This window comes from Etheostoma cragini, chromosome 11 (assembly GCF_013103735.1).
Source record: "Etheostoma cragini isolate CJK2018 chromosome 11, CSU_Ecrag_1.0, whole genome shotgun sequence".
Classification (NCBI taxonomy): Eukaryota; Metazoa; Chordata; class Actinopteri; order Perciformes; family Percidae; genus Etheostoma; species Etheostoma cragini.
The window spans coordinates 5,576,888-5,587,869 of NC_048417.1; the positions used below are offsets into that span (position 1 = coordinate 5,576,888).

The 10,982-nt window shown below is 42.7% G+C and overlaps 1 protein-coding gene across 2 annotated transcripts; it reads left to right on the top strand.

Moving 5' to 3' along the window:
• Positions 1 to 382: 382 nt before the first annotated feature.
• Positions 383 to 10,880, top strand: si:ch211-67e16.11. 2 transcript variants are annotated; one of them, XM_034884740.1, is made up of 9 exons: positions 383 to 1,852; positions 3,003 to 3,275; positions 5,819 to 6,067; positions 7,444 to 7,614; positions 8,266 to 8,397; positions 9,756 to 9,922; positions 10,249 to 10,515; positions 10,602 to 10,776; positions 10,819 to 10,879. In XM_034884740.1, coding segments are annotated over exons 1-9 (1,689 nt in total). In that variant the 5' UTR covers positions 383 to 1,599; the 3' UTR covers positions 10,821 to 10,879. The 2 variants fall into 2 exon arrangements, with proteins under 2 accessions (XP_034740631.1, XP_034740630.1); XM_034884739.1 differs by having other exon boundaries at positions 384 to 1,852; positions 10,602 to 10,880.
• The last annotated feature ends 102 nt before the right edge of the window (positions 10,881 to 10,982 follow it).

Below are 10,982 nucleotides of genomic sequence, written 5' to 3' on the forward strand. Positions count from 1 at the left end.
TTGTTTATGTTCTTATATTCATATTAATGCTCAATATGTGTGTTTGTTTATGTATGCACCAAAAACCAAGGCAAATTCCCCTGTGGTTAAGTGTGACTTACAGTGGCAATAAATGTCTTTTCTGATTCTGATTCCCTGACTTTTCTTCAATCTCTCCTCTACTCTTGCCTTTCAATTTCCTTCCTCATATCTTCCTTTCCCCTTTATTTCCTAACACCATTCCTTGGTTCCTTACCTCACTTTCCCTGTCCACTACTCCATTCATGCTTCCCTCCTTGGACTCTGCTCTCTTCAAATCCTGCACTCTGGCATGTTAGAGCTTGCAGACAGAGAGAGAGAGAGAGAGAGAGAGAGAGAGAGAGAGAGAGAGAGAGAGAGAGAGAGAGAGAGAGAGAGAGAGTGAGCAGAGTGAAGCTGAACAGTGAGCGGGTTGAGCAGCAGGAGTACTTCTGTCCTCTGTGCTGAGAACGATCCAGTCTCAAGTGTCACTGAGAGCAAAGAGTCTGCAGGACCTTGTCCCAAAAGAAAGAAGAAAAAGAAAAAGAAGGACAGCCTTTTCTGACTCCAGGATGATCTATCACCTTTCAAACCAACACAAAGTCTGAAGCTGCTCCGGCTCAAACAAATCATTGCCTCTGAAGGAGGAATAAAGGAAGAAGAAGAAGAAGAAGAAGAAGAGGGGGAGTAAAAGTCAGTCCATCAACAAATGTCTAAATCAGGCACATTTGGGGACCATTGGATGTATTGTCCCTTCTGAAAACCAGGCGAAAAGAGGAATAAAGAAGAAAAAGTGAGGCGAGAAAAGAGAGAAAAGGTCTTCATTGTAAGAACAACCTAAAGAGGATGTTGGCATTTGTTGCACACACTCAGATGCAAAGAAAAGAGATAAAGAGATGAGAAAGCAGAAGATTTAAAGACGAAAATTACGATTGAGTAACGGAAGAGAAGCACAACCACAAGTGTCTGGTTTTGCACAAAGAATCCACAAAAAGGAGGAATAAAGCAGAAAAAAAGAGGAAGTTTCTTTTCGGTGTTATTGATCTAAGATGTCAGTGAACAACATCGTTTGAACTTCATTTTTTTAAGTCCGGATCAACACGGAAGAAAAATACAGATGGAATATCAGCTTGTCAGCTGAAAGGACAATCATTTATTTTAACTTTAGAATTAAAAACTTTAATAAATTAGTTTGAAAGAGAGGGAAGAAAACAGGATAAGAGTCTAAATTTGCCATTGGCTGAAGACAGAGGCGCAGGAAAAGTTAAAGGAGACAACAAAAAAAGTTGAAGGAAGCTACAGAAACGCAGTAGTGAAAAGTCAGACGTGTGGGCATGAAAAGGATGCAGAGGTAAAAAGGGAAAAGAAAAATATCACGGAAAAAGAGGAAAAGAAGGTTTGTAGTGGACACAGAGAAGAAAAGGAATAATCAAGGGGAAAAAAGGCAAAAAGGATGACCCAAGGCAAAAAGAAAGAGTGACGAGTAAAAGGAGGACAATTCATTGGATCAGGGAGGACTGAAGAACAGAAATAGAAACTTAAGGCCAAACAATAAAAGGAGGAAAAAAAAACTTTAAAAAGGGAAGGGACCCAGGTGTTACAATGAGGGTTCTGGTGCTTCTTGCAGCTCCTCTCTCCATCCTCATCCTCCACATTGCAGTGGTGGCCCCAGCAGGCGGCATGGCCCCGAGCCGTCTGGAGATCTGGGTCCGCTCAGGCCTCCAGTCGCTGCAGTGGGACCAGCTGGACCGGTGCCTGCGCATGTCCTCACTGTCTGAGGCCGAGTGCAGGAGAGTACCCCATCTGCCACTGTCCGCCGTGGCTGTCTACGTATCGGAGCCACGCACCGCTGCAGGTACGGGGGAAGGAAAAGGGTCAGTTTGTAGCTGTGGATGAGGCAAGTACCTGACAAAATGGGAATCAGAGTCAAAACCAGAAATATGTTTACTGCCACAGTAAGTGACCTGGCTGACTGATGAACACATAACAGGCAAACACTAAACATTAAGAAATGCATAAACAAATAGTCAAACATCTTCTTAACATATGAAAAATGAAGCTCATGATGTCCACTAAGAAAATACAGTGTGATACCAGTTAAATACAAATTTTCAACAATCTCAAGATGTGTTTAAATATCCACGTTAGAAATAAATTTTCTAATGTGATCATCATAATGACTAATGGATGCAAAAGTCTATCGGCTGCCTCAAACAGAACACCTGAAAGAGTCTGAATTTGCTGTTTGCTACTTGAATAAAACGAATTGTTGTGTTGCTGTGTGCTACCCAGACAAATCTGAACAGGCCTTTTTTCACAGAAGACGTTTGGCATGTCATAGTAAAAAAGCACAGGAGTAAATCCTAAAATAAAGAGTCTGATTAAAAGTCTGAATTCAATTTGGCTGTTTCGGTTTTAGGGTCTTGGCGTGGTGCATGCTGGCTCACTGTCACACAGTCATAAATTAGTTGAACAGAGCCCTCGTTAATGTTATATGTACACCAGTGGTTTTAAGACTACGCCCAGTCAAAATGTAGACCACCTATTATAAACATATGAAGTCATTTTAAATGAATAAAAACAAATGATCACTAGCACAATTTGATGTAAAATCTACACGGCATACATCTAAGTGTATTTTGCTATGTCAACAAAATGAAACAAGAATCGTGAAACCTGGCTCCAATGTTCAGATTTCTGTTACTGATAGTGCCTCATTTGTATATTTTAACATAACATTTAAAATAAATACTTGTAAAACAAACAATAATTGTTTTAATGTAGGCTATGTATTTTCATTGAAGTTGTATGTTGATATCTATTTGTTAAAACCAGTATCTATTTCATTTGTGTCTTGCCTCAAAATGGCTTAGGTAGGTTTAGTGTGTAACTTTTTCATATTAACAAACGTTCGTTTTGTTCACGGTTAAAAACGTTTTTTGTTAAAGGGACCATTATCCTTGTATAATTCATTTTCCTAGTCTATTCTTCCAAAAAAAAAACAGGTAAAGCAAACAAAGTTCTGGCTATCCTGCCGGACTCCTCAGGGGGCTCGATGAGCTCCAAACCACGAGGAGGTTACAGCGTCAGCCAGGTGCTGAATGGAGGGGTAGGTTCCCACAGACCTCAGCAGCCATTCCCCGGGTCCACGGCCCATGATGCCGTGCTGGTGCTGGACCCGAGCCCAGGGGAGAACTTTGGGCACCCAGTGGTCCTATTCTATGTGGATGTAAACGTGACGAAGAAGCGATGCTCCCACCTGGATGGAATTTACCTAGGTGAGTCAGCGTGCAAAGTCAGTCTTTAGTTAGTCTCGCATTGCCAGACCTTCCTCCACAGCGCTGCAAAGGAGGGTCTGGCTAGTCCACACAGCATTCCTGGGATGGGAGAAAAAGGCGGTCTGGTTTATTGGTTCTTTGAACCAATCATTATTGTCTTGGGCGGTGCTAAGATCCGGACAGAGCAACGGTGCCTCTGCTAAATAGTCTCTTTGGTGGAACATGTGTACGTTCAAAAGTTGTTTTAGTCATGCAACAGGAAACTCCGATTGGACAGATAGTCTAGTTAGCTGTCTGGATTCACCCTGCAGAGACCTGAGGAGGCAGGTAACCATAGTCTTCAGATTTCCACCGGAGGTTAAAATTACAACAAAAAGAAAAAGTAAAGTAACAGACATTGATCCAAAAACAGTGACATCGGACGGAATTTCCAGTACCACCTGAAAACAAAAGAAATAAAACATTGTACAGACTTCTAATCTAATCTGTAGTGAAAGCAAAATATTGCCTGAAGATGGTCTAGTAAAAATAAAAGGGATAGCAAACATCAAAATTGGAAATACAAACAGCAAAATCCTAACACAACAATTTAGCTGTTTCTTTTTTTTTTTTAAGACTAAACATTTGTTTCAGTCAAGCTATTGCCAAACAAGTAGAAACAAAGCTAATTATAACTATCAGCTACACACAACTCTTTCTGTATATTATGTTAAGAAAATGGTGTTGCCCGGCAACTTTCACACGCAAAAAAAATTGAGCAAAGATAATTATCCTTATCTGAAGAGTTCATAATATTTTTTTATCCTCAGTGTCCTCCTTGGCTGAGTAGAAACTGCGTGGGGGTTGTGCGCTCACGGAAGGCTTGTGTCATGTGGACATGCTGACAGTGTTGTTGTCATAACTCGGAATTCCTCATGGGGCAGACAGAAACTATGCACTACAGCTTTAAACTTATCAAGAGAAGTTACTTGTCTCATTTGTAATGGGAATTTGTTCCAAACCTTTGGTGCATAACAATAAAAAAGATGATTCCCCATATTTTATGTAAGTGAGTTTGGTAGACTGAGCAAGCCAACACTAGACAACTTGGAAATGGTTTGAAAAATTCTCAGATGAACAATTGGCGAGATGCGAAGAAGCTAAACCATTTAGGGCCTTAAAAACGTAGGTAAAATAATTTAAACACCAATCCTCAATGTTACAGGTAGTCAGTATAATAACGCTACTGGTGTAACATGTACATTTTTATGCAGAAACAACTTTATTTGCCCCCGGCTCCACTAGAACCCAGGCTCATATTTAGTCCGTCTTTGATGCTTTCCAATTATCACTTCTTAATCATAGATTTGTTTTAATGCATATATGACCAAGTGGTTTCTCCACATCCAGTGTCTCCAACTATCCTGGCATTACAATTTTTAATATTATCCTTATCACTACTGCTGCATCTGCCCGTCAAGAGTCACATTCAGATCAAAGATTGTTCCGTGACACTAAGGCAACGTGAGAGTATTTTGGTCACATTTAGAAAAAGGGTTAACAACCAAACATCAGCTTACTAAAAAGCTCCACTCTTGGCAGAGGCAAACAACAGTTTCACTGTGGATAAAAGGCCAAAAGTGTTTCCAAAGTGCTTCATTCATGTAGAAATAGTCCAAAGGGACACAAATTCTGTGATGGTCCTCGCAAGCCCTGTTAAAGAGACATGTTTGAAAGTGCAAGTTGTTGACCTCCCACTGCGAGGGAGGTCAGAGCCAGATGTTAAGGTGAACTTGGCCCTGTTTTACATGAACACACATCTGTGAATTATTCATATGCACACACCACTGTGCCCCCTGCTGGGTCCTGGAGATGGATTTGGACCAAAGTCTTTTTAGAGTGAACCTTTTTTTTCGACCTCATGTAACCCGGTAAGGAAGAGAGTAAGAAAGAGAACATAGAGCGAGGATGGAAGGGGAGGTGTGGTAAGCAGAGGAGAAGATGACGAGAACATCCTGCAGCGATGGCCTAAAGGAAGGAGGTCAAACATCTTATAAAATGGGCAGTCAAGAAATCAGTTAAGTCTCACGTACATGCACCAGTAACACGTTATCTAGTCACCTGTTGCCAGACCTTCTTCCACAGTGCTCCGCAGGAGGGACTGGCTAGTCCACACAGCTTCAAGGGATGGGAGAAAAACATCTGGCCAAAAATGTGGGACATCTAGTGTAATTTGAAAGCACATTGACACAGACTTCATGTAATCTTATCTGAAGTGATGTCCTTCGGTACTGGACCATCTTTAAGAAAATTTTGCCTGAAGATGGTCTAGTATCAAAACGTGTCCTACTATTAAACCTTTATTTTTCCAAGTTAGACAGTGTGCAGGAGTTTTTCTATGTAATGACCTGTTTGCCCCCCTCACTTTATACACCTTTCTATCTTAGCTGTGAAGTGGGAGGCCAAGCTAACAGAGATGGCCCAGTCATCTTGTTTCGCGCTGCGGGGAAATTGTTTAACTAAACTTGTCCCATTAAGATGTCTTTCACTGTCTTTGTCTCCAGGCGAGGAGTGTTTGACTCTTGCTTTAAAGGGTCGTTGTCAGAACCAGCTGAAGCGTCGGCAAGCCGGGCCAGAGAGGCTTATGGGTAATGGACAGGGTCGTCTGGCAGGTGGGGCACTGCGCAGTAGTACCACGAGTGGTGGTAGCCGTCTGGTGGAGCGGGCCGTTGGAGGGCTTTGTGAAGTCCACTTCCTTCCACTGGTGGTCGAAGTCGGAGACAGCAACCGGACACAGAGACTCAGATGTGTTGGTAGGTTTTAAACCGCTCCTTTCATCAGGGTTTGGAAGGTCTGAACAAAATACCAACTCCTTTCAAAAAAAAAAAAAAACATGGAGGAATGTTGCCTATACTTTTCTTCTTTAGTTGGAGGCTAGCAGTTTCCCCTTGCTTCCAGTCTAAATGCTAAGCAAGGCTAAACACATCCCGGGTCTCTGCTTAATACAAAATAAAGGTAAAATCAGTATTTCCCTTTAAGTACAAACTTAAAACACAAAAGGAACGTTTTAATAAGAGTCTACAGCCATGGTTGCAGCACTCTGAGGTCATACTTTAGCGCAACACTGTTTTTTGCAAAACCCTTAGGTCACCATGCTTATATGGTCACAATGACAACGAGCTGATGTTTGGCATGTGTTATGTTTAAAACATTTACTGAACTTAGAGTGCTATTCTAACATTTGCTAATGAGCACTAAACAGAAAACACAGCTGAGGCTGATGGGAATGTCCTTAGCTTTGCAAGGATTTTGTCATAAACCCAAAATATTGGACACATCAAACATTGTCATTATAGCACTAGATGAAAATTCAGGGGATCACCAAAGTTATTATCCTCCTAAGGGGGGCATTAATGACTGTTCCAAATTGTATCATAATTAATGCAAAAACGGTGGCAATAGTGGCAACACTCCCAAGCAGAAATGTCAACCTGCTGGTGGAGCTGTAGGAAAAAGAGGAGATCACCAATGTTATGTGAGGAAATTAAGATTCGTTATATGGGGACCTTGAATATCAGTGCCATATTTCATGGCAATCCACACAGTTTTTTGAGATAAGTAACAGACTATCCTTTTCCTCGTCTTCTTTTTTTGGTTTTGGATAAGACTGCTTAAACATGAAAGGGGAGAGAGAAGGGGAGGGACATGCAGCAGGACCGCATGTGTCCAATAGTCTTGGTAAAATCACTGTTGTTTAAACTTTATTCAAACAACAATGCATTATGTTACCCTTTTCCTGGTAGGAGACTTTTTTTGAGTAAAGTGCAGAATTATTTCCATGCGCTGCCAAGACCACCCACACCTGCAGCCTCAGCCAGCAACCTGGGCGTCGTGAGAAAAATGGCTGGGAAGTTGTTATCATGCTGTTGTGGCAAACATAGAAAATCCTCAGGATATGAACACAAACCCACCTCTGGGACGCTACACATATGTGGAGATTAAATTATCTTCGATGTGTTGTGCCCAATTAAACCCACCGTCTGTCGAAAACACCAGCATGCCAAGTTTGATTGGACCTGATGTCAGGAAATATGTTGACTGTTTAGTGCTGAAGCCGTGCTTTGTTTTTAAGACTTATTTTTTAAGACAAGCACTTGTGCACTTTCTGACATGCCCCCTGCTCCAACAGACCACGCAGAGTTTGCAAGGTGCCCTCAGCCACTGCCCATGGGCTCGCCCATCATGCCCGTTTCAAGCTGTGAGCTAAATAAAAACACCAGACGCTGCCACCAGCAGCCACTGGCCACTCACCTCTCCTGCCGTCTCTACCAGACGTGTGACCACGCTGTGCTCCTCTCAGGTAAGACAGTTTGTGTCAGTTTCTATTTTAAATTTCTTTTCATATTTCCATGGTTTACACCAAATATAACCAAACAGATAGACATAAAAGACTATGTCTGGTAAACATGTCCACATTGTGTGTGACATTTATTAGGGGAGTACTATTTATTAGGGGATGTACTAATGTTGGGAGTTTGGATTTATTTCTCAGTGAAGAGAGATTTGACAGCCTGAGACAATCTAGGCCAACATGCACTCAACACATACAGTACCTTAGTTCAATGTAGGCCTAAATATCTTGTAAAAAATCTACAATACAAGAAACATGACAAATTATTTTACTGACTAATGAAAACAATTCATGGGAAAAATGTGAATTATCATTGCCGTAAACGAAAGCAAGTTGGCACTTTTCATGACTTTTCAGCTCCAACCCATCAAAGAGTTTATGGAGTGCAAGAATTTTAACTGCTTGGTAACAGTAGTTAAAATGCCAAAACATCGGATCACGATGGCGATGGCCTGTGCAGCAGTAAATTTAGGCCTCTAGCATCCCAGGCAACATAATCTCTGCATTACTGCAGTTAAATATCACTGAAAGTTACGACTCGCTCCATTATGGCTCAAATCAAAATGTGTGCGTGTGTGCATGTGTTTGTGAATACTACAGGAGGCTGGCAGCAGCAGATGACGTTCCAGCGTCATGTTCAGAATCTTCTGAGGTTCTACAGAATGCTGCAGAACAACGGCTTCCATAAAGAACACATCAAGACCTTCTTCGCCAGCAGTGGACAGCTTCCTGGTAGGACAGAGACATCTGTCTCACTGACCAAACTCAAGTCTTACAATTGCACCTACAATTGTGTTGCTTTTTTTAAGTCAAACACTGCAATCTGTGTATCATTCGTGTATTTGTTTTTTGAAAAAAGGACTTGTTTGTCAGCAATTGTTTCCAAAACCCAACTTAAAAAAATGTGTTGTTTTTCCAATTTCCAATACTGTGATACTGTGAAAAATGGAAAATAAAACGCGTGTGCACACATATTTTCAAGTGACGCAAATTGCGTGACCCGGAAGTGACCCTCTACTAGGGCGCTATCAGGGCCCCGTGAGGATTTTTGGTTTTGAAAAATGAAAGAACAAATTATACACAGATTCATGGCAAAAAACATTTTGTTCCAAAGCTTCTGTGAGCCTTGGTTATACTCAGGTTACTTAGCCCTGTACACATGATGCGCGGTACCACGCTGGCTCTGCCATTGTTTTTGGCAATTTAATGTAAAAAAAAACTAAAACTAAAGTGAAATTTTCATGCCATGGGACCTTTAAGACTGCAGGGGAAACTCAGCGTTCCGAATCAGTCGACTAGATTTCCTTCACATACATTCCCGTAGCGTTGCAGTTCATTTATCTGTTGAAGCCTAGCGTCCATGGACATCAATTGGGCTGCTTTAAGCAATTTGTTTCAGTGCTTCGTGACTAGACAGTCATTGGACAAATGCAGTGATTATGCCCCACCCACGGACGCTCTGTGTCTAGGAGTCGATGGACGAGTGGGCTGGCCTGGACGCCGGGCTTCTGCGTGATGATTGGAGGGTCTGTCAAAAGCCTACATCTACATTTGATTGACAGTCATTTTGTACTATAAAAAGTCACTGAAGCAATGCAGTGCTGCCAACTTAGCAACAAAGTTTAGTGACTTTTTAGACCCCTCTAGCAACTTCTTTTTTTTTTTTAACAACTATTGACAAATCTCAACAAGCAGCGGTTGCCGCCATGGGCCCCGACCCCATTTGAAAGCACTCACAGGCGGCTCAGTCCTCGCACAGCAGGTCCTCCCAACTGCAGTTAGAGCAGGAGATGTCAACCCCTCCGCAACCAGACTGAAAATGATACATGCTTTCGATTCCCCTACCTCCCTCCCTATTGTTTTCATTTTTTTCTACCATTAACTTTCCTTTAATTTATCGTAGGGGCAAGGGCAAATGCAAAAGCAAAGATTAACAAAAGCTCAGAATTTAGATGTCAAAATGGAAACCAAATATATTTTATACTAGCAGATTTTCCTCTATTTGGGGACAAAACAAACCAAACTCCCCCAAAGATCGGACTGACCATCTCTACAACATATCTAACTCCTCTCCCTGTCTCCTCCCACAGAGGATGTAGAGGGTGTGTACTCAGCAACAGAGAAAGCGGTGATTCGTAACCACGTGTCGTACATCTGCAGGAAGCAGCACTGTGCTGACACGCTGGTTCTCTACCTGAACTCACCAACACGCAACGACGGCACCATGCTGCTGTGGGACGCCAACCGCAATGGCATTGTAAGAGACACGCGCGCACACACATGCATGTACACAGCATGCACGGGCACACACACACACACACATACACACACACATTTGTATGCACACAAGCACGCACACAAACACTTGTGGACAGATGCACACAAAGGCACACAAAGGCACTGATAATGGATAGGTTTATAAAAACAATTGTGTAGGTCAGTGAATAAGAAAAGTAGTGTGCAATTACATTAGAAAGATAAAAGAGTGTGTCAATGATTACATTTGAACTGAATTTCATTTACCCCCTCTATATTTGCACATCCTTACACTGTGTCTCTTTCCTCCCCCCTCTGTGTTTCCAGGCTGACCTGAAGGAGCGGTACTCAGTCAACGAACTGCTGGCCGACCTGGCCGGCTGCAGGGCGACTCGTGTGTTGCTGTTTGTGGATCAAAGCTACAGTGGTGTTCTGTCCAAGAGGCTGCGAGGGTCCCAGAAACACCTCAACGTGGTTCTGATCCAGAGCCAGACGCGGCAGAGCCACAACCACCAGAGGTTGAACCCAGGCTGGGAGGACAGCGGCTGGTCCCACATCAGCCCTTTTAGCTGCCTGCAAGACCACCTGGCAAAGGTGATATATCACATTGAAGGGGTTTCCTTTATATTACTGCTCTAAATAATCTTCTAACCAGCTATTCCTATTGCTATTGTTATTAGGGTACAAGGATGTCTCGCCTCCTGGAGCCGTGGGCTGGCCTTTTAAACGTGACGCTGGCCGGCGCCCCCTGCAATGCTACGCCGCCTCTAACTGATGGCGAGATGCGTCGAGAGTACCAGGGCTGCCAGAACCTGCCCACCGCGCTCTGGCACCAGAAACAAAGGAGGACCAACTGAGAGAGAGGGAGAGAGAAAGAGAGACACAGAGAAAGACAGAGAGAGAGAGAGAGAGAGAGAGACTGAGACTTCCTGATACAGAGAGAGGGAGAGAGAGAGGGAGAGAGAGAGAGAAATTAATTATGGACAAACACACATACACACACACACACACACACACACACACACACACACACACACACACACACACACACACACACACAC